At 30.4% G+C, this 25,877-nt stretch overlaps 1 protein-coding gene across 1 annotated transcript in view; it reads left to right on the top strand.

Annotated features, from left to right (window-relative positions):
- Window positions 1–25,877, top strand: part of LOC136982262 (tyrosine-protein kinase Src42A-like) — a 63,595-nt gene that overhangs the window by 16,687 nt on the left and 21,031 nt on the right. Inside the window, exon 2 of the mRNA XM_067278734.1 lies at window positions 7,506–7,627. Within this exon, the coding sequence (XP_067134835.1) occupies window positions 7,506–7,627 (122 nt within the window). The remainder of the gene's footprint in view (window positions 1–7,505; window positions 7,628–25,877) is intronic.

Genomic DNA, 25,877 nt, shown 5'->3' on the forward strand with positions numbered 1-25,877 from the left:
TCTGTTATTTAGATCAGTGGTGCACAAACTATTTCATTTCTGACTCCCCCATTTTGTGTAAAATTTTGTTGCGACCCCTGGAAAGACAGTAGACTTTTTTAATTGTCAACGTAGTTAAAGTGAAATTCTTTCTGGGATTTGTGCTTGTTTCTGCCTTATTAGAGGTCTGAATAAAACACATAATTTTATGAAACAATGCTTTTATTTATGCATATGAGTATAAATATTTATTTAATGAAAAATTTGGCAACCCCAAAAGATTTTCTCGCAACCCCTCTGGGGGTCATGACCTGTGGTTTGTGCACCACTAATTTAGATCATTATTTCAAAAGGTAATTGCGGAAATTTGTTCTGACATTGCATTATATAAATCCTCAATGTTTTCAGTGAATTTTAATGTATTTACTGAATTTTGGTACTAATAAAAAAATTCATCATCAGAAATAACAGACATAATATAATAATAATTGTATTGCATTGAAATATAATTCAAACAATAATAAAAGTGTACACATTTTACTATTGATAAATTATTATATAAAGATATGTATAAAGACTTTTAAAATGTACCATTTTATTATTACTAACTTTATTAGTTAGAAAGCAAGGAACATAAATATTTATTCTTGTCTAGCCTTGGTATATAGTTGTAAGCACTACATTGGTCTCTTTATTCCTAGACTCATTGCACCATCATTTGACACAAGATCAGCCGTAGAAAATCAATAAATTGCAATTTTTAATCATATTTTTAAATTATTTAAAATATATGCTCTACACCTCAAATTAGTAGTGGCTTGCCCCTGTATATCATACTTTTCCTTTAACAATAGAGTCATGCCAGTCATCTATCCAACACATTTTGGAGGGAAATTTTTGAATTGAAATAACATGACTTTTGGTTTACATCATAAGTTCATATTTAGTTAATGAAGGTCTCCTGCCTGTAAGGTTTTTATACCTGGTTTTGTCTTCCATCTATCTAACTCTGTTCTTGATATTAAGGAAAGACAGACAGTTGGACAACAGTGGAAATTTGTAGGTCTACAATTTTTTCAAATTGCAGCTCCATAATTTAGTCAAAAGTGATTTTTATTATAGAAACATTAGTTAACATGTTTTATTAATTTATATTTAAATATTTTTACAATATTCAAAGAATGCTCAATTTTAAATTATAATTATATTAATTATTATCTGAGAACATTGTAATGTACAGTACATTAAAACATTGGAAAAATGTCCAAGTTTCACATTTGGATTTACAGTTTCTCAAGCATGTACAGTACATGTCCAACCAATACTCAAATTCTTCTTGTTGCTCCTCACAAATCAGTCACAATTCTACAGCACCTGCAGATTACTTGTGTTGCACAGTGACAAATGATTCTGATGTCGTGAACTGCAGAACTGAAAATGCCTTCTCTTTTACAGAGTCACAATTGTTGTTTACAGCACTTCTTAGAGGTGGTAGTAAATAAGACATTTGAATGCAAATGGGAGATGAAAATCAGACATTTACTGCATCAATTTGGGTATATTGCATACTTTTCAGATAATAACTAACATAATTACAGTAATTTAAAATGGTAGCATTCACTTTTGAAGACCCATTAATATTAAAGAAAATGCCATGCAAAGATACGAGGTATTTATTTATATGTGGATAAATATTCAACTGTAATATCTTCAGCTCCTCTTTAATATGAAACGTTGAAAATAAACTTCTCATTTAAGATATGATTTTCTTTTTAAAGGTTCAACAGACATTGGAATGTTATTTTTAGGAAAAAATCAAAAAAGCATTAAAACTTTCTAAAAGTTTGAAATACAAGTTATATTGAAATGAATTTAAAGGCTTTATTTTCAAATGTTTCAGATCTGAAGATTCTCTCATAAACATTAATAAAAAATTTTTTATAGAGATTCTATAAGTGAGAAATTTGTTTTAATACTAAATTGAATTTTTCAATTTGAATTCAAAAATCACTGCTGACCTACACTAGTTCATTTTCTTCTAGACAAGTTGTTGCTCCGTTCATGTACTTTTGGATCTGTTACCAATTTATAAACATGTAAAATTGATGAGATTTCTTTCTTGTAGGAAGCAGTTTTGATGATAAGACCTTCAAATTGAATTTCAAAGTTCTTGGTTGTAGAAAATATTTTCTAGAATTTGAACTCCAATAAAGCAGAGATTAATGATTATTTATTTTAAATCTTTTATTGACACACAGTACCCAATGTGATGACTATGTATATATAGTATACATATATATAATTAATTTCCTTTAAGTTTTGTTTACTGTTTGGTTTTTGTATGTATATGCTCTCATATGACTAGTTTGTTATAATAAAATTCTTTCATTTCTAATGAATTCATCAGATTTAATATTTGATAAATTTATTAGAAATGAAAAAAAAATGTGATTTTCATTTTCTAGTACAAGCACATGCATAATAATTCCAGGAAGTACAATTCTGCTATTCTAATATGTTAAATTAATGTAATATCTACACCAGTGGTTCTTAACCTCAGATGCATGCACTCAGGTGTGAGAGAGCATTTCCAGGGGTGTGAGAGAAATTTCAAAAATTTAAAAAAAAAATAGTTAATGTGCGTATGGAAATGGAATTTGAAAAACTAGACTTAGAACAGTTCTGGTGTAAACAGTTAGAAGCTTATCCACAACTGGCAAAAGTAGCACTAGAGACACTTTTACCATTTGCCACCACCTACCATTGTGAAATGGAATTTTCAGCACTTTTGCACATCAAAACCAAAGCCAGAAATTGCTTAAATGCATCTGATGACTTGTGTGGCTCTTTCAAGAAAAGAGCCTTGTTTTAATAGAATTATTATGAATAAACAACAACAACCTAGCCATTAAAATTTAAATATTGCTTTTTATGTTATATAGTAATGTATATTGTAAATAAACATAGCATTTGTTTATGCAATAAATGTTTTTTCTTAAATAAAAAATATACACACATTTTTTTAAGGAGGGTGCAAGAGCTTATTTTTAGATTTAAGGGGGTGCTGACCACTAAAAAGGTTAAGAACCACTGATCTACACATTTCTGATAAAATACTAAAAGTAAAAATAACCATATTATAATGATTATTTAAATAATCAACTTATAAATTAATTATTGATTTTTAAATTTATCGACTTATCGGTTAACCGATTAACCGACTTATCGGTTAACCGACCGCATTCTAGTCGGCAAATTCAAATGTCTGCTAGTGATGTGGCGCTACAATATTTGGCTATGTCTTGGCTACTTTAATATTATTTTTGTTAAATTTTTTGCATGTTTTAGCTGGCAACACTGGCTCGACCATGAAAGGGAGGCTAGTATTTAAACCAGGCCTAATACACTATACTAATGATGTATTTTTTCATACTTTTCGGTTATCCGACTTTTCAGCTTCCGACCAACCCCAGTCCCCAATTGAGTCGGATAATCGACGCTCTACTGTATAAGTATTTAAAAGCTTGTTAAACAAAATATATATTAATTCAAGCTATTGTTTAATCAAGTATCTTTTTAAAAACTATATTTTTAATGATGTTTTTTTCATATAAGTTTCTTGTCAGTGAGAGTAGTAACTTCTTTTTAATTATAAATTATGATTTAGGAAAAAGAAGTGCACTCATAATGAGATATGACTCACATCCCATTTGTAATGTATTAGAGTGCTAATGATATAATAATCTTAACTGTTACTGGTGATGATTTTTTTTGTGAATTTAATTTGGTCATATTTATTTTTATTTTAAGAATAATTTTCAATGATTTTAATAAAATAAATTTAATATTATATGCTAACTTTGACTAGTATTTAAATTATATTACTTTGTTTGTTTTCCTGGTTCGTCGTTAAATATTGCTAATTATTACTGGTGTATAAAAAAGAAGATATCAAACAGAATAGGTTTTATTGTACTTGTCTACTGTATTCTATAAAAAAATCTTTGCCTTTCTTGTTTATATATGAAATTTTATATGCTTAAACAATATAATATTACAGTACAAATAAATATGATATTTGTATTAATACATAAGTAGATAAAAGATAAGATTTTATAGTGATCAAAAAGTCACTGTACACTTGTGTTACAAATGATACAATGCAGATAGATGCTGTGACTTTTTCATCATTCTATAGAATGAATTAATAGAGTTGAGAATTATAAAAGTATATATATTTCTTTAAGAATTTTCTTAAGTTGTTTAATTAAAATTTAAAATTAATTTCTAGTTATTAATCTCAGCACAAGTAGGTGGCTTAAACACCTACCGTTAGACTATCATTAGACTAAATTCTGTTATTTAATTATCTTAATTTTAATTCAAAAAGAATATGTTTATATGTATCTTTGACTATTAAAAATTAAGCTATATTTTATTATATGTTTACATCCATTAAAAATAGTTTATTTCTTAGTTTTTATTCAGTATAAATTATTAGAATTAAATACATTTAAATTTGCATTAAAAAATAATAATAATTCATTGTAATTTTTTAATAATAATTGTAATAAAAGATACTCAAGATAACAGAACAATATAATGAAAAAATACTTTAAAGTTATGAAATTTATCAAATTCCAGTATTCATTTTTTATTAATAATGTAAAAATATTTTTTATAAAATTTTAAGTAAATCATTTATTGTAAAGTATTTGTTTGTAAATCATTTATTGTAAAGTATTTGTTTGTAGATCAGTTAAAAGCATCAGTTTTGCTACTTGTGGTTGAATTTAATTGGAAAAGGTCATTAACATCAACTACTTATTCATCATCTTATTCAGTTCAATTATTTCCACTGTTTTGGTACTTTAGATTTTATTCCATGTGATTTTATTTTTCTGGCTGTTGTGTATAGATAACAAGAAAAAGTATTGGAATTGTGTTATATTTGACCCTCTGAGTTTTTTGCAAAGCTCTATGTTTGAGACCACAGAAACTCCTGAACCTAAAAAGTTGAGAAACAGGAAAAAATTCCATGTGTGTGTGTTTGTTGGCATTCATTTCCTTCAATATCTCATGACTGGGTAAAGATTAAGAAACAAAATTTGGCATGATAACTTGCACATAAGGTATATTGATGCTGTTAAATTTTGATTGTTAAAGGTCAAGGGGATGGGGAGATAGAGTCATGTATCATATCTCCAGAGATTGGACTTAATGAAGATTTTACTTAGCATTTACAGTTTTTTTTTATAAAACTGATTTCCACCCTCTAAATTAAGTAATTTGCCATTTTATAATAATTAATAATATAAAAACTTTTTTATAACAGAATCTTGTAAGAGATGGTACCCCACACAAATTTTATTTATTATAATTAATAATATAAAGTTACTTTTTAAATAAAATCTGATAACAGTTAGGTAAGTTATGCAACTCAATGCCAGATTTTTTGGTTGTAGGAACACTTAAAAAGTTTTGGTTATCAATGATATATCATAAATTTGGCAGCCTCAAAAACAGTATCAAACTTTGTGTGAGAAGCATCACAGAAGATCAGTTATGGTTGGCCAACAACTCACACACAAACACCTTTACTTTCCAGCAATACTTTTTAATTAACAAATATTTTAGCTCATTTGATAAGCTTTCTTCAGGTTAACAACCAAATCAGAACACTTTAAAAACACACACCAATACTAAAACCCTTAATGTATCACCAGCACAGAACTTTAAATTTCTTTACTTAAAATTCTGTGCTAGCAATACATTAAGGTTTTTTGGTATGTTTTTTTATTCATTCATTCAGTTTTGTGAAGAATCAGAACACTGGAATTCAGTTAACTTGAAGAAGGCTTATTAAATGAGCTGAAAATGTTTGTTTAATTAAGAAGTATTTTCAGGAAGGTGTTGTGTGAGTTGTTGCCTTCCATTTTTACAACTGATACAGTTTTGTACAAATTTCAATTGCTGTTTATTTAGGGGATATTCCATGTATTACATATGAATCCTTGTAGGTGTCCAACCTGATATCTGCCAGAGCAGTGGATTTTTCTTTATAAAGCTCTTAAAATGAATCTTTCATTAATTTTATTCTAGTCTGTAATATAAATATTTACTGTTAGTAATTACTAAGGATGTACAGATAATTAGCCATTATCAGCACTTCTATAATTATCAGTATCAGCCATATGTAATACCAAATATAGACAAGATTACAGACTATTTTCAACTAATGAATAAGATTGAACATTTATTGCAATTATTTTTGTAATTCATTTTGATATTTCTTTAACACTTGATGATCAATAGGATGTGTTATCTTCATCATCAGAACTTCTTTCAATGATGAACAACTAGTTGTTGGCACTTATTCCTCAGTATAGTGGTCATTCTGCATTGCTTCAGCATGATGATCAAATGACTATTTGTGGTAATTTTTTTTTACTGTTTCTTCTTTGTGGGCACTAGTGAACCTTTTTTATCAGGTTCATTATGGGACAGTCAGGTTCTGAAGGATGGGACCTGATATATCCAGTACTCAGGATCCGTACAGACCTGGACAGTCAGGGAATAAGATTTTTAGCAGAAAAAGTCAATCAGTCTGTTGCTCTCATTTCTTTTTGTTCTGAACACATCTTTAAATTTGGTTTGGTATTTATAGTTAATGAAATGTAAATGCAACATTTGTTGCACTTATATCTTATAAACTATATTAAATTTTATACAATTTTAAATTTTGTTGGATGCCGATTTAAATTTTGCTGGAAGGTTTGTGTCTGTATTTAAAATGGTGAATAGTGGGAGGTGTGTGGCTATGCGGGGAGGGGTGTGGATTGCACATGAACACTGAAAATGGCGATGTCAGAGACATTTGGGAAACAAAACTTTGGATTGCAAAGAGAGAGGACGTTGAAATTGGTGTCCATTTGTAACTAATTACTCTAATTATTCACAAACATATCCCTCCCTTTCCAATGAAAGAAGTCACAAGAATACATCACAATAATAATAATAATAATAATAATACTTTATTAGCTGACAAAATATTATTACTCTGCAATTCTTAGCCAGTTTATTGGTAGGCTAGTACATTGGCAAAGTTGATATTGGTATATATCTAGTAATTATACAAAAAATTCAGAATTTGCACTTAGGTTAAAAATTTTATGAGAGTTTTATAATACTTCATATTTATGTATACTTGTAAGTTTTAAAAATAGTTTTAAATTTTTAATGTAATGTTTATTTTCTGAACTTTTCTCAAGAATGATAACTTTGGCTTGTCTAAAAGTACTTATGAAGTATGTGAGGTTTTTTTAATCCTACAATTAAAGTTATTTAATAGAAAATGACAATCTTTTACTATATTTTGATAGTATTATGTTTAAACTAATTTATAAATTTTAAAGATGTGAAATATCTTAGTTTTTATTCTTATTAAAAAGTTTACAAATAGATTACTACAATAATCTCATATAATATATGGAATGTATAATTTTAAATATATCTGTTTCTTACAGATGGTATTTTGGAAAGATAAAAAGGATAGAAGCAGAAAAAAAATTACTTTTGCCAGAAAATGAACATGGCGCTTTCTTAATTCGTGACAGTGAAAGCCGAAGAAATGATTTTTCACTTTCAGGTAATATATCCAGGGTTATAAGTTAAGAATATTTGCTAGTTGTCCAGTGTTGCAACCAGCTCTAGACTCCTGGTTGTTCTGTAATGAAATCAGTTGTTCAAACTGTACAGTATATATATTTTTTCTAAACAACCAGGTAATACAAAGTAATTACATACTTACGTAAAAAATAAAACTTTTTTTGCTTACACCCTATACAGCCATTTATTAGGTCTAAACATAAAAGAAATCTTGAACATCTCGGGAAACCTACAATACAAATACACAGATGCCAACTTAGAAACATCGAGTAGCCAATAAATTCTTATTGGATGTGTTAAAAAACATTTTTAATGAACTAAAATTACAATTAAAAATACAAATAAAAAAGAATTCTGATATTTACAGTATTTAAAATCACATTAAAGATTGCATATTAAAATTCTTTTTAATAGTTAAACAAAACTAAAATTTATTGAATAAATTCTAGTTTTGTGTACTTATTAAATAAAATTTATTATTCAATACCACATATAAGCAAAATGAAAATATAAACAGCTGATTAATGAATTTATTAATCAGGTGTTAGCACCCATTAATTTTAAAGTAAAACTGTTACTTAAGAAGTTTATGATATTTCTGTATTTAAAACGTGGTATAACTTTTTCAATTCAGAATTTGAATAAAATGAAGATTTGTCTGTTACAGAGAAATTATTGGTCCTTGCAAAAATAAGCTTACATACTGTATTTTACTTACAAACAACTCTACTAAAACTCGATACATTGTATTACCAAAGCCCAACCACTGCCGTATGCTGTCAGGCCAAATAATGGCTATAATATTAATAAGTTACCAAACAATTTTATACTATAGGAAGACGTTAGGTGCCATCTCTTAATAAATTTAATAATTATGATTTTTAATTAAATAATTTAGATTTACTGGAAGAAAAGATTTGTCCTGGAGTGGGACTCAAATCTGCAACTGCCGCTTACTATACGGATTCATTGCCAATTATGCTACCCAGACCTCCAGTCCAGTCTCATCTTTAGTATATATAACATTACAGTATAACCATTGTCAGTTACTAAGGTGCCAGCTGGGACACATCAAGCACACTCATTCTGTAAAATCTCTCATAAGGTGCTCAACTGGCCATCATATACCCTGGTAAGATATATGAACAAACAACAGTACTGAAACCCAATACATTGTATGACCAAAACCAACTAGGTAGCATAACTGGCAGTGCATTCGCACAGTAATCAGTACTTGTGGTAGGTTCGAGTCCCACTTTGGGTTGATTCTTTTTTCTGGTAAATGTAAATTATTTAATTAAAAATTATAATTATTAAATTTTTAAGAGATGGCTCCTAATGCCTCCCTCTAGTATCAAATTGTTTGGTAATTTATTAATATTATAGTCTTTATTTAGCCCAATAGCATATGGCAGTAGTTGGCTTAATGTTTTTTTTTTGTTTTATACAAAATAAAATACAAACGCCACAAAATATTTATCTTAAAGATGCATTTTTAATATAGTAACATGTTCTAGAAAATATTTTATATCAGTTTGAATCAAATTTATAATTTAAATGAAATGGAAAGTAAAATTATAATTGAATACAAGACAATCAAATAATAATACAATTTTAAGGACTTTTTTTAATTTAACAGTTTTTTACAGTTCATACAAATAACCATTACTTTAATAAATTTGTAAATTTGCAATTTATGTAAATGTTTACATAAATCGTTGATATTTTTCTTCCAGTTGCCAATGCACAAGTTTTTTATTTTCTCATCTCTCATATTTTCTGTTTATATATTCTGTGGCAACCATATTGGATTTGTTGTTATAAAAGAATTTGATGACTCAGACTTTTTCTTGTTTTATTTTTACTACAAATTATTATTTAATGGGATAAAATATACATAAAGTACTAAAAAGTTAAAGAATACATGATTGCCTACTGGACAATTTCAAAAGTACATTCGGTAGTCTAAACAAAATTTTGGTTGCATGGACAACCAGACAACTGCTAATTTTGAACCCTGAAATCTGTAATTGATAAATTTATATATCTTTTATTAATAATTTTAATTATTTTAGCTGAACAAATGTAGGAATTGTTGAACAATTTTTAAAACTGACTTTTCTCCGTGTTTTTTAAATTATACAATTCTTTGAATTTGCAAACAAAAAAGTCAGCCTTTAATTATGTGAAGTTTTATGATTTTAGCATAAATGATAGAATCTGAACAAAGACGTTTATCATAAATTCTGATCCTATCCAGAAATTAGTTATGTTGATCTGAGATGATTAGAAAAATTAAAAGAGTAAAATTGGATTATATGGGTCCAAAATGGTAATGACTGTGTTCTTTTTGTAAAAATGTCACAAAAAGAAAATTTCTTCTCACAAAAACAAAATTTACAGTACAAGCAACAGAAACTCACAGGAAAATAACAAAAGAAAGGTATATAAAAATGTGTCTGGAAATGGGCAGTTTTTGAGAAATCTCTTATGACAGTGTTTGGGTGCAAGATAGATTTTATTACATACTATCATATTAAATTTCTTACATAACACACTCAATTATACAGCTCATAAGAAATGTTCAAAATTATTTCCATTTGTGTCTGTACATACTTGGAGACATTGTAGCATTGACTATTGTGTTCTTTTGAAGGCTTTAGGTCTCCCGAAAATGGCGGTACAGGCATTGATAATGAGTTGCAGCAGCATGTCCACATTATCACTGGGAGTGGCTTACACTAATATCTTCAACTGATCTCACAGATAAAAATTTAGAGGTTGCAGATTGGAAGAATGTGGAGGCTATATCAGCAAAGACCCATTCTGCCTATCCACCTGCTGTATGTGCATAGATTTGGTTTGATTTAGTTTATTTGGTTATGGCAATATGAATGATCTGCTGAGGGGGATGAGGACTTTTATGGGAAACTATCCCCTCTTTAGATATTACAAACATTAAAAAAAACCTGGGAATTGTCATGGGGCCAGCGTATTGGTGAGGCAAAAACCCTTGACCAACTGTCAGTGTTTAGTGGTTTTATTCACTTGGCCACTGGTGGACATGCATAGATGGATATGATTTAATAAAGCACTTGCACATTGAGTAAAGTAATCTCCAACTTACTTTAGTCAAGCGTTATGTAATAAAATCTGTCTTGTATCATCCTTCACTGTGAATTGTGACATCCCACACCTGGATAAAGTTCCATTACTGTAAGCATCACATAGAAGTTGCAATGTCTTTGTAGCTGTCTTGCCTGGCTTTACAAAGAACTTGATGTTAACTTACTGTTCAATTGGGATGTCCATTCTTCTCATAGTAAAACTTACCACTGACATGTCACAAGTTTTTTTTGCCATATTCCAGTTCCTAGTAGAGGCTGAGTAAACTAATGACACAGGCAACTCATAAAATATCCAGTTACCCAAACATAACATCCCAAACCATGCAATATTTATCTAACTTGAGATATTAATTAGTCTCCAAACTTTATAGACAAGGATTGTGTATAGTGGAACCTTGTTATTAAAGAATAGACATGAGTCAGCTTGAGCTAGAAGAGTCTATGATAGTTGAAGAGGGATGGAAAGAGATATGTGGATGTTGCCATTTGGATCATAGTAATAAAATTTGTAAAAAAAAAAGTAAAACAGTAAAATTATGTATGATAAAGAGTATAAAAATGTTTTAAAAATTAAAAAACAAAACAGCTGAAGAGATCAAATGCATGTGTCATTCCATCCCTTTCATCAGCACAGACCCAGATTTAAATTTTTGTGTACTCTTTGATAGTACAATTACGTAAGATTATTGTATCATATTTTTATTTCAAAGTGAAAAAAACCATACAGATTTGTCTGTTTAAATATTTATTTCCCCACATATGTACACAAACACATAATTTCTTGAATGTTCCATAAATGTTTCATTGGTAGGCTTTTTCCAGCATCATTTCTAAAGTTGATGATGCTAAATGCTGTGCTAATGAGCTAATTACAGATTGAGGTAGAATGATGATCAAGTAGCAATGGAAAAACAATCATTATGGTACTTTGTGATGATGATTGTAGCTAGACCAACTATAGTAGGAATGACTAGCAAATTGTGGGATGGCCTTACCAGGGGGAGGAAAAGAGGGTCCAGGAGTCTGCCTCCTAAAAAAAATTTTAAATTTACTACTGTTAAAGAGGTTGCGGACCAAGTCAAAATTTCAAATTTGTACAGCAAGCAGAAGTACAGTACATGTCTGATGTCTGAACTCTAAGTAAAACACATTGCAATACATGTTTATTTTGCACAATGTATAGTGAGATTTGTTATAATATGGCAGATGCACTCAAGAACAATGAAGGTGACCAGCAAAGGTAAAAAAACAAATTAAACTATTTAAAAATATTTATAGGATGTTTAATAACACTAAATAATTATTTTTGACTTTAATTAGTGTTGTGATTCCTCTCATACTTTTGTTGAGGAAAGTGGTGGTTATAAATTCTGTATGGAGATGACAATTCAAAAGAAGCTTGGGAAATTGTTTCTAGAAATTTACAAATGAATTATGCTGTTGATGGTAGATGATTCTGTAAAAGACCAAACTTACTTCTATAGTATTATGATAAGCTATTATAAACACAACTATAAAAATTGTATAGACACTTCATCTCACTTGCAAAAAATTGAATAATTAAATAATTTCTGGATTAAAATTGTCTGTTTTATTACAATACTATCCATTAATGCTTAAATAATCATTATTTTAATAAAATATGTTATAATTTTAACTCAAAACATAGAAAAATACAGATGTTTAATCTGAACTTCTACTCTCCATGCTCAGCGTTCCAAATGTCATTGTCAAACTTTTAGGCTTTTAAGATGGCAATGCTAGACATTTGAAGTTCACGTTTTAGAGATAAAAACTTTGGCCGCAACCTCTCTATTAAATAATGTATGTAGGCTAAAAAATTATACAAAAATATTCAAAATTTAAATATTAAGAATTATATATTTACCTAAAAATATAAACAATCAAACAAAATTTTGTCATTTAGAACAATGGACAGGGTTGGCTCAAAATTTTCTAGAGGTTGCTGACCCCCATCTAGTTTCTATGGTACTGTATTTCATCATCTGGTATATATGGTTTTTCCGGTCTGTACTGAGGTTCATGAAATTCAACATCATGATTGACTGTCACTAATTCTGAAAAGTCTAGTTCTATGTTCATAAATCAAATGATCACTGTAATTAATCAGGATATTTTTTGCTACAATTAATAATTAGAAATTAAGTAATTTGGTACTAGAAGTAGACATTGGGTGCCATTTTTTATCTAAATTAATATTTATAATAATTTAATATTTATTAAATAATTTAGAACAGTCTGGAAGAAAAGAATAAGTCTGGAGTGAGAGTTGAACCTGCTACTTCCATTTAATGTGCAATGCACTGCCCAGTTATGCCACCTGGACCTCCAAGTGATTGTTTGCTTCCAAACACAATTAAATCTTTATCTAAATTAATGTCTACTTCTAGTACCAAATTACTTAATTTCTAATTATTAATTGTAGCAAAAAATAGCCCAATTAATTACTGCAATCATTTGGTTTAGCATTAATACATCAGGCATTGAGATGTTGATATATATAATGAACACACATAAATGAACATATACATACATATATATATATATATGAAGCGTGCAATGCCATAATGTTGTAAATGCCAAAAAACAAACTTTTCAGGAGAGAGAAAAAACACTTTTTATAATGAACAAACTTTAATCAAATGCTATAAAAATTATTTTAACAATTTACACTTTGAAATAAAACATTGGGTTTAATTTCAAACACGTAAGTATGACGGTAAGGAAAGAAAAAAAGTTTAAAAACAGGGTTAGAGCCATAACGTTGTAAATGCCAAAATTGTGCAAGTGCATAATGTTGTAAATGCCAAAAACAATTGCGATCATAAAATTAATGTTTCTACAGCTGAAAAACAGTTTTGAATACCAAAAACTTACATTTAAATTATTAAACACAATTTACAAATTCAATATCAATTTTAACATTAAAAACTGGCAATAATCTATTAGTGACTGCTTCCTGGCTTCAACAATGTTGGGCCTACAGTTTTGGTACTTGAACTGGGCTTTAATCTTTATCAATTGTAATATAATTATGATAAATAAAGGAAAATATAAACAATAAGGTATTAATTTAGTGTAATAAAAGTTAAAATGTATTTAAAAACTTCAAATTTGAAAGATTAATGGAAGTCCGAATATCATTTTGAAATATCAAATAATAAGGTGATACAGGTTAACTATTAATAAACTGGGATTCGGTTATCCGGTTCTGCGTAAAAAACTCACTGCGTTACAAATTGGAATAACAAAATGATGTAAATGTAAACCGTAACATTTCACGTGCCAAAAGTCACGTGGCTTGCACTTTGGCACTTAAAACGTTATGGCTTGCACATAAATTCATCTTCAAAATGTAGCCACTTAGAGTGCCACTATCGCCACAATATTTTTTTGTAGGAAAAAACATTGCATTTAAAATTCATTTCTTCAATAAAACGTATTTTGAAAAAAATGGCATTTACAACCTTATGGCATTGCACGCTTCATATATGTTCATATTTTTCTGAACAAATTTTGTCTTCATTTTTATCTGCTTTTCTACCTGCCTTGATTCTTCATCACCACCACTATGATTTTGGCAGACAAATCTTGTCATTGAAAAACAATCCTGTATTGTAATAGGAATATCACAGAATCAGTCATTTCTTTGTTTTTCAAGGGAGTTTTTCTTTACAAAATCTTTTGCATCAAGAAACAATCCTTGTCTGACTGTACTTAATCAAATATAAAAAAAGAAAAAGAAAGAAATTCTGAAAATACTCTTCTTATTCCAAGCTTGAATTTGCAGAACTATTTTTTTTGTAATTGCTTTGTGGTTGACTAAACAATTCATATTCTGACTGTGAGTAGAACTGCCTGAATAATAAATTTTTGAGATAATTGTCTAAAATCAAAAATTTTCTCAATTCTTTGTTCAATCAAAAAAGGAACTTTCTATCAGTAGTCAGTGTACAAATTTTAATTTTCCTTCCTTCTTAGAAAGGAAGACTGACATAGTGTTTTTATCAAATGACAGCATCTTTAGGGATAGAATTTCCTGATCAAATAGAATTAAGCTTAATACTTAACTAAAAAAATTACTTTGTCTGCAGTGATTAAATAAAATATGAAAATTTTGTTATATTATTAGGAAAATAAAGCATTGTTAATTTGTTTATTCGTTTTAGGATATAAGTTGGTATGCTGATGATTACATTTTAACAGTAATTTTAACAATACTTGCTTATATTTCTGTGGAGTATATTATATATATTGTAATTAGAGAATATCTTTCTAGATATAAAAATTTTAATGAAAATAGATATATTCAATTTTTTAAAACATTTTAAAATGTTAGCATGAATATTAATGCAGTATGTGTAATATTTTATTATAATTTTATACAAAAATTGTTATAAAAGTATTTCAGATGCATAAATTTATGATTACTATAAATTGTGGAATATAAGCCAGTCTCAAAATTTTTCAATCAAAATCAATTCTGGTTTGTCTCATAAATTCCCCAAACATACAGTCACAGTAAATTGAAAGATTTTTATATGCAGGGCTACAAAGTGTTTTACTTTGCCAACTATTTGTTACTTTTTTATTCCAGTTACTATTTTTTCCCCCCTGTTTTCAGTATTAGGTTACTTTTTGTTACTATTTGTCTTTGGGGATGAGACGTGTTTTACGACACTTTAGTAAAATAGCTGTGCATTTTGGTTTAACCAGAAAATTCATGTATTCAATAATGAAAAGAAGTGTTTTCTATTAATTTCCATAATAAAATAACTTGCACTTCATGCCAACTCTTGTATATAAAGTTATTTTATTATGGAAATTAATAGAAAACACTTCTTTTCATTATTGAATACATGAATTTTCTGGTTAAACCAAAATGCACAGCTATGGTTTTTACTAAAGTGTTGTAAAATGCGTCTCATCTCCAAATGCATAGCATTTAAGTACGACTCATTTCCTAATGAGGTTCAAATCTTATTACCTCAAATTGAATGAAGACTTTTAGCAAAATTAATCAAGAGCAAACGAAAAGCAATAGCGGAAAAAGAATTGTACCTGGCCCATTTATTATTTGTCATTTAACAATTAAGTATGCACACAATATGAGAATGTAGATTAAAATATGTGGTATCGTTGGAACAGAAGAAAAAACATCAGACACAAAACATTCAGGAAAAACATCATTTATAGTAGTGTTGTGCTCGAAAGCACTCACATTTTCACCGGTACCATACCGTATGTGGAGTCTAGAAACACAGAAAGTTCATGAACAAGAAAAATTATTAAGTGCAAATGCATTTGTATAAGTTACCCTTGACTTATGCCATGATGCCATAAGAATGGTTAGTTTATCTGAATTGTGGACCGTTTGTGTTTGTCTCCTTTTTCAGTGATACTAAAGGAAGAACATTGCAACTTTTCTTGGCTGTGGTATGAGTGAATAGGTCAAAATTATCCATGTGTCATTTAATTGGAAAGGTATGTTGCATTTGCATTGTGTTCTGTTTTCAGAAATAATGTTATGTGCACTATATACTTTCTGCAGTAAGTTATCAACTTCACTGTTTTGTAGTGGTAAAAAGGACAAATTGTGAAGATTCCAATTTATTGTATCTATGAATAACTATTATATTCAATCACTACTAGGAATCTCATTATGAAATGTACAGTACAATTATGGAACTAAACCATATGTTTTATTCATCAAATCATTTCCTAGATTATTTCTTCTACAAAATCAAAATAAAGGCAATTTGATGATGCAGAGGACATCATATTTAATGTGACAGTGGAGTAGATAACAGTATAGTTAAATGAATAGAATGTTTTCAAACAGTTCTATGAACAAGTAAAATCATGGACTTATGGTTTCTTCTAACTTCACATAGTCTTAAAATTTAATTGCTGGTTTGTTTAATCTGAATTAATTTGAGTAATTAAGTTATATTCTTTTATAGATAAATTTGAATTAAGTTAAAATGAGCAATTATATATTGTGACATTGTCACAATGCTGGGTTGCAATTTTTAATTTATTTAATTCAAAATATATGCTCTCCACCTGAAATTAGTACTGTAGTGTCTTGCCAGTTGTTCTAACACCATTTGGGGGAAATTTTTGAATTGATATAACATGACTTCTGGCTTGCATCAGAAATTCATATATAGTTAATCAGTGCCTCCTGCTCCTAAGCTTTCCCTATCTGGTCTTGAATTTCATTTATTTAGCACCATTCCTGAGATTAAGGAAAAACAGATTGACAACATTAGGAATTTATAGGTTACAATTTTTTCAAATTGCAGTGCAATAAATATATTCCTGATCATTCAAAATTAAGTTTGATTTCAATTTTATGTGTAATTTTAGAATGCATTTAAAAGAAAAAGTATACTCAGGATAACAAAGATAACAATAAAATGAATAGATTCTTGATATTTTCCTGCTTTTACAACATTTACTAAGACTGCAATTTACGACAAACTTAAAATAATTTGGCATTGATCTAAAAAAATTTCGAACTTATGCCAAATTGATCCAAATATCTACTCACCACGTGGCTTGATTTGAAAACATTGGCAACTAATCAAAAGTCTTAATGTTTACTTTCTACAAGTTATTTTGTGGTTGTAACTCTAAATTTTAAAGGATTAATGTCATGTTGAGGTATTAAGTAATCATGATTGTAATATATCAGGAGTTCAGTTTTAAAATGTTGCTTCATTGATTGTGATACATAATAACTCAAATAAATTTTTATTTTACTACATAAGATATTGTTTTAAAGTTAAGTCTCATAATAAAATTTTGAATTTTATTACTACTAAAATGCTTTCAGAATAATAATGAAATGTTTAATAAATTTTATGCATTTTATTCTATGAAATATAAAAGTGTATTGAATATTTTGCCATCATTATACTAGTAGTATCAGATTAACACGTTGACTGCCATCTACGAGATGACTCGTAGTTACCGTTTCTGCCTAGGACGCCACCTACGAGTTATATCGTAGTTTGTTTCCTTGCCATATTTGTGCAGCTACGATGTAATTCGTAGTATATCAGTGTAAATATGAATAGATAGCTTCAGGGGCAAGAACAAAAAATCAAGTTTGGCTTACATGAACAGAACATTTATTAATAAATGAACAGAAAATATAATCATAAAAAGTTTATTCAAAATCGAAAGCAAAACAATATTTTTATTGTTTGTGATAATTTTTAAAACAATCTTCTACGCAAAGGGCTGGCTTGTCTAGACAGATTGGACAGAAATAACGCGTTTCTCGGCGTTTTTTAGCTTTGGTACAAATTCGACGTGGCTTTGTCGGATGTTGTTTTTTCTGAGTAGGTGGGATACTCTGTAAATAGTGAAGCTCTTGCAATTTAATTTTTTTTGAAACTGGTTGAATCTCTTCTCCAATCAACGCTTTGACGAATGCTTCTCTAAACTTTATAAGTTTTATTTTAGAAGAAGTTGCTTTTTGAAAGAGTTTGTGCGCATTATGTATATATATTTCTATAATATGTAATGCAACCTTTTTGGGCCATCTAATAGTCTTTCTTAGAGCTGTGTAGTACGATAGCATTTTTTATTTCTTTATGTTTTGCAATTTCTTGTGCAGCATACAAATTGGTTTGTTCGACCAGTAATGCAAGAAATTCTTCCGAAAAAAATAGGTCTACCAGCATTTGCACTGTAAGGTTTGTCGTATCCAATTTCAAACCAACATTTTCTTGGAAAATAAATAGTTCAGGATTTTGTTGAGTTTCTGTCCACAAATTATCGTTTGGATTTGATGTGGTTGCTTGAGACGCATCGTCATTGCCTTCAGGTTCGAGAATATTCTCATCTTCAGGTTCGGAGACGACGTCATAATCACTGTCCTCACTTGAATCCTCAGATGGTACATAATCGCTACTGTCGTTACCATCATCACCAAAAATTTTGTCAGATTCTGAATCACTTAGATTAGTGTAGTAATCAAGTTGTTTTTTAGTCAGTGGTCTTTTCTTATCCATATTGGGATATTTATTGATTATAGAAATAAATAAAAAATAACACTCTCAAAAAAGACGTAAATGTGATGTGCTCGCCTCTATATCCGATTTATTACTAATGAATTTAGACGCACATCTCCGATTCGCTGTAGCGAAGTGACAGGACGAATCCTGTGTGTGCACGAATTAACTTGTAGTTTGGCTTTAGCGAAGAGCTTTCTGTTACATAAGCCAACTACGAGATAATTCGTAATACCTTTATTTTAAGAAAAACACATTCTATATGCTTTTTGATTATTACTATGTACTCTGATTAGAGTTTTTAATAATATAATATAATTAAATTAAGTTGGCGTTTTACAACAGAATCCTGAAAAGTCACGTGGCAGTCAACGTGTTAATAATGTTTTTTCAATCTTAAATTTGTGAATAATGTTTATTTTATATTATGCTGACTCGTTTGCAATGGAATCAAAGAGTGGATTGCATAAATAGTTAACTAAAATTGTTATTATATATATGTGTATTTACTGTATCATAACATGATGCAGAAAATACACATGTATACTATACACAAGCATACTACACAATGTATATTGTACAGACATATATGATGCTTTATTTGGAACTTTGCAAAGCTTTGAAACCATAAGAAAAATGTTAATAAATTGCATGATCAGAATTGAATGAGAGAATATTCATTTGTATTCTTCATTTGAATTATGTTTTATTGAAACATTCTATTTTAAATTATACTTGAACATTGTTCTAAGTCTGGAATATGGAAATAAATATTTTATAAACGGGGTGCAAAAGTAGGAATACAGTTGTTATTATGGAAAAAAACATACACGGATAAAAGTAGGAAGAAAAAACATTTATTTTTATGTACAAATTAAATCACAAATAAGGGACACGAACTAAAAAAAGATTATAATAATAATGAACACCAAACATTTTGTATTAGATTCTCAACTGTATACCTACTTTTGCACCCCCCTGTATATATAAAATGTATAAATTAATAGGAAATATATACAAGTTTAATGAAGGTAGAATGATAAATTTATTAAACATTTCATTATTATTCTTAAAACATATTAGTAATAATAAAATTCAAGAGTTTTTATGAAACTTTTAATCAGATTTTTAAATCAATTGTTTAAAACTTAAAAAAATTTTTTTTGTTAAATTTGAATTACTAAAGTAGCAAGTGAGTTTTGTTTACAGTTATTTTTATTTTCTTATTTTATTATAAGTAATTAAATATAAGTCTCAGAATTTAATAAAATTGGCTATTTTAGTAATTAACTATGTACTCCAGACTGTTTTTCGTGGAAGTTTTATTCCAGCAACTAACAAAATTATAATTGCTAACTAAAAAAGTATATAGTAAATTCAACACTAATAGAAGATTGTAGACTTTTGTGTTGGGGATTACCCAGAATTTGGGCTGCTACGAGGGCAAAGGACTGTCTTTTACACTCTACTTGTTTGAAAATCTATGGCGGTGGCAATTGCAGCTTCTTCGGGGGTCTAGAACAGTGTTTCGCAACCAGTGTGCCATCACAAGGTGAAAGGTATGATGTGTACTTTACATATTCTATTAATTGTCAAGTTTTATTTATATATTTTTATCACAGTTGCTGTGTTTCTTATGCTTGTATTTCATTCTCTGACACAGCACTGGTGAAATATGATGATGATTGTTTATTCTTTATTACAAGCCAGGCATTTTTATGTATTCTAAGAAATTAAATATAAAATAAATTTGCTCACACGTGTTTTGTTACCCTTGCCAATTGTTTTGTGTACGTGCTTTTCCCAAAAGTGCTGGGATTAGCCCTGTCCTTTATTACTTTATTACTTTATTTTGGTACTTGTCCCTGTTTGTTAGTGCTTCCTCAACTTTATTATATTCCTATACTGATTCTTCTCCAACCCATTGTTAGACTTCCCTTTGAAGAATACAGGTCCCGCATCTTGCAAATATTTCAGTTCTATCTTAGCTGTGCTCTGTAGTAGTCTAAAAATTGTGATTGCTAGTCAGTCTTATTTTTTTCTATTATTATTAGACTATTTAATATTTTTCTAAGATGGACAAATTCCTTGTATGGAGTGTTCCGTCAATGAGTAGAAGTAGCGATAGCATTGAGCCCGAAAAAAGAAACAAAAATTAGTGCGCCGGCAGTATAGTGATAATTATTTATCTTGCGGTTTTTTTTTTTGGTGTGGTGATAAAACGTGCCCAATCCCTGAGTATATTGTTTGTGGTGAAAAACTTACTAATGCTGCTATGGTTCCCAGTAAATTGAAACGACATTTGTCAACAAAACATTCTTCACTGTCAAACAAAGATGTCAATTATTTTCGTCGGTTGTTGGAACAAAACCGAAAACAAGCAGCATTCATGACTACAACAGTATGTGTTTCGGACAAAGTACAGGAAGCTAGCTATAAGGTAGCCAAACTTATTGTAAAGGCCAAAAAAACCACATACAATAGCTGAAACATTATTAATGCCTGCTTGTAAAGAGTTGGTGAAAATAGTCCTGGGTTCTGAAGCTACTAGTGAAATATCAAAAATTCCTCTTTCTGATGACACAATCAGTCGCCGAGTTATTGAGATGTCCAGTGACATTGAAGACATTATGAAGGAGAAAATCAACAGCAGTCGAAAGTTCTCACTTCAGATCGACGAGTCCACCGATATTAGTGGCCAAGCACAACTTCTTGCTTATATTCGATACATCGGTGGTAATGTAATTGCAACTAATTTCTTTTTCCGCAAACAACTTCCCGAGCGAGCCACCAGTGAAGAAATATTTTGTGTAACTAATGAATATGTGCTCCAAAATGAATTAAAATGGAAAAACTGTGTTAGTGTTTGTACAGATGGAGCTGCAGCTATAGCAGGCCAAGTGAAAGGATTTGTCGCTCAAGTATGTGAAATTAATCCTAACATATGATGCGATCATTATCTTACTTACCGCAAAGCCATTGTTCCTAAATCTTTGCCATTTTCTCTGAAAGCTGTGCTGGACGAAGTACAGGGTGACAATAATTAACCTGTACAAGTTTTTTGTATCGTAAATTTATTAAAGAAATGAAAATTAGCAAAACAACAGCATATAACAGTGACAATACTTTACGTATTAATCAGATATTCAGCCAGTTTCAAAGTAGACTCCTTTTGCTTTGATGCAGAGCCCCAAACGCGTTTTGAAATTCTCAGCGATGGGCCGCACTCTTCTGGAGACAGTTTGTCTCACTCCCAGCGCAAGGATTGCTTCAGCGACTCCAAACTTTCATGGCGCTTAGAACAGGCCCTGGCCTCCAAAATGGACCACACACTGTAGTCCATTGGGTTCAGATTCAGCGAGTACGGTGGCCATTCCGCAGACGAGATGAAATCGGGAAAATGAGCCTTGCACACTCCTGAGTCTTCTTCGCCCTGTGTGTCGGCGCCGAGTCCTGCTGAAACGTCCATTTCACACTGACAAAATGCTGCTGAGCCCACAGAAGTACCACAGCCTCGAGAATATCATGGTGGTACACATCTTGATTGATTTTGGCCCCTTGATCGACGAAAACAAGGGGTGTCTTGCCGCTCGCACAAATTCCGCCCCAAACCATGACTGACATTGGATTTTGTGATGTTCGATGACGGCTGAGCTTCCAGGAGCCCCCGCAGACCAGTTCCTGTCGTTTTGATGGTTGTACGGAGAAAAGCTTGTCGTCTGTGAAGAGAATGCACTTTCATTGTCGACCTGCGGCCCGACGCTTGAGTTAACGGGATCTTTGGAGTCTCACGCACTTGTTTTCATCGGTGAGGAGCTGAACCTTTTGGAACTTGTAGGGCAGGGATGTCCAACCTTTTTGTTTCTCTGGGCCACATTGGAAGAAGACACGGAGTTTTGGGCCACAAGTATATTGTATACCATTAGCCCGGGCTGCCCCCTAGTGGTCGTTCTAGTCATTCCATGGTATAAATAATAAATTCATTTTACAAATAATAATAATTTATTGTTAATTTAAAATCATCGCTAGGGCGCTCCTAATGGGCGTTTTAGGCATACCGTTACGGATTACACATATACTGACACAAGATCAATGACTTATATTACTAGATACTTGTGGCTCAATTTTTAAAAATACAAAATATATTTAAGGATTAACAAGTCTAGATTATAGTAATAAATATTAAAACTTTATAACAAAAAAGGATATTTAAAAAAATTACTTCTACAGACACTTTTAATTTTTACTTAGAAATAGATAAATTCATTTATTATAAAGTAGACAAACAAAAATTTATTTGAAAAACACGAATATTTGTTTTATTTAAGTCTCTAATTAATAAAAAAACAACGAAACACCATTTTAAAGTGCATTTTTATTCAACTAATATATTTATAAATAATATGTAGCCCAAACAGTAGCCAATGCGCCAAATAATATTTTTTATGCTAACCTAAGAAAAGGGTAGCCAAATTTGGCACAAAGTAGCCAAATCTTACAACGCTGGAAGGAATATTAAATAAAGCTTGAGTTGGTACTAAAAGGATTCTAGACCCAAATGCAGGGAAAAGAGAGTAAGGACAAAAGATAAAGAAGTGAGGAAAGTTGGAAAATTACGGGTTAATATTTGCATAACAGAAGATCTATTTAAGCTTTCTTACTACTATTTATTTTTTGGCTTTTCTCTCCTTTCCCCAAATTTGGGTCTATAATCTTTTGAGCCACAATTCCAGCTTTATTTAGTATTCTTTCCTCATTCACACATTTCCAAGTATTTGAAAACTTTTCCTTTCCAGTCAAAAGTAAAATATGTATAAAGGTTTAGGGCTTTGTGAAACTTCTTTTTTGAGTTTATGCCGTTAAATTGAATAAATAAAAATAAAATTTAAAAATTTGTCGGTTTTGTTTACATGTTTATTGGGCCGCATTGGAACTTGCCTTGGGCCGCATGCGGCCCGCGGGCCGCGGTTTGGACACCCCTGTTGTAGGGCTTGAGTACGAGTTCCTTTTTCGCCATTAACCGCACCGATTCGCGATTGATTCTGATCTCACGAGCAATTTTTCTCGTGGAGACCTTCGCATGTCAGTCAACTCGCTTTGTGATGATCTTGCAGTTCCTAGACGTGTTGACAGTGCGCTTTCTTCCACGTCTGGGACGGTCACCATTGTAGCCAAGCTCCTTGAATCGCCGAACTGCATCTGAGACTGTCATTTTTGGAACACCGAGCAGACGAACAATTTCACATTGATGCTTTCCTTGCCGGAATAGCTCCAAAATTGCACAACATTTGTTCGACACCATTAAAAAAATAAAGAACTAACCCTTATTACATCGAAAGTACATCTACACGGGCAGGAAATCATGGAGAATTAAACAATAGTATGTAAATTGGTGACAGTAAAAAAGTTCAGGTGCAGCATTGCTACAAACTTTGTACGGGTTAATTATTGTCACCCTGTAGTAAAAGTCGTAAACCTTGTCAAATCGCGATCCCTAAATGCGCGTCTATTTTCCGTTTTGTGTCAGGAAATGGAATCAGAACACACCACACTCCTGCTACATACGGAAGTATGGTGGTTATCAAGAGGAAAAGTGTTAACGTGAATATTGGAACTTAAAGACGAGGTATGTGTATTTTTGACTGTCGAGGGGCATGAGTACGCGGATTTATTTGCATATGATGAATGGGTATGTTGGTTGGCCTATCTTTCTGATATTTTTGTACAATTGAATGAGCTGAACAGAAAAATGCAAGGTAGGAACAAAAATATTATTACTAGTATGGATAAGATTCAAGGAGTTGTGAATAAGCTAAATTTGTGGATACAGAGAATTGAAAATGATTCGTTTGAAATGTTCTCAACTGTATGGTCACTTGCTTCCAGTAATAAAATGATGATTGATCTATTTAAAGAACATTTACAAATCCTGCAACAGAGATTCAAGAAGTATTTTGGAGACAGTGTTGAAGATGTTGACTGGGTTCGTAATCCATTCATTGCGATTTCAGTGTCTCTACCTATTCATTTACAAGAGGAACTTGCAGAATTAAAAGCAGACAGAACATTGAAATTAAAACTCCTCGAAGTGCCTTTGGATACATTTTGGTTGACAATAAAAAGTGAATACCCGGCTATATCCGAGATGGCAGTTAATATGTTATTGCCATTTTCAACTACGTATTTGTGTGAACTGGGCTTCTCGACGTTGACTGAAATTAAAACATCAAAGAGGGAGAGACTCAGATCCGTCGATGAAGAAATGAGAGTAGCATTGTCAACGATTCCACCACGGATCAGCCGTCTGTGTGCAGCTAAGCAGGCGCAAATATCACATTGAAAAGGTATGAGTAGAATTATTTATTTTAATAGTAGTAGAAAAGTGTATTTTCTACACTATACACTTTACAGTGAATTAAAGTTCATAAATTTTAATAACACACAAATTGGTTGAATGCAGCATCTGTTTAATAATAATAATAATAATAGGTTAGTGGCATAACGTAATTCTATTAATAGTATAATATATATGTTTTTAAGGGGAATAACATTTCGGTGTGCTGTGTCGAGTCATAGGTTTGCCACGAGTAGAAAAAGGTTGCGAAACACTGGTCTAGAAGCTCCCACACAATACAAAATTCTGGGGAATAGATACTTCATAGGCAGGATGAAGTCCTTAATATCTCTTCACAAAATTTGTACAGACTGGAGTATACATAAACTAAATACACTCAGGAACTATAAAATAAACTCCAATATATGCTTTACTGATGAAAAATAAGGACTAATGCTTTCAGTCTATATTGGATCTTCCTTAGGTCATATATTTCTGAATTGGAAGAAATAGAATGTTTTCTAAACATGTGGAATATTCTATTTTTTGAATGCATTTTAAAATTTAAAATATTAAATTAATAGATGGAATATATAAAATATGGTTGGCCTATAAATTACATTAAAAACATTTGTCTATTTGTTGAAATTGCTGCTGGAAAAGTAGATTATTTTTTATTGTTTTAACTGTTTTCAGTTTTTGGTTGTAATTTTTTCTTCT

This window comes from Centruroides vittatus, unplaced genomic scaffold (genome assembly GCF_030686945.1).
Source record: "Centruroides vittatus isolate TY-2023 unplaced genomic scaffold, ASM3068694v2 contig_817, whole genome shotgun sequence".
NCBI classification, from domain to species: domain Eukaryota; kingdom Metazoa; phylum Arthropoda; class Arachnida; order Scorpiones; family Buthidae; genus Centruroides; species Centruroides vittatus.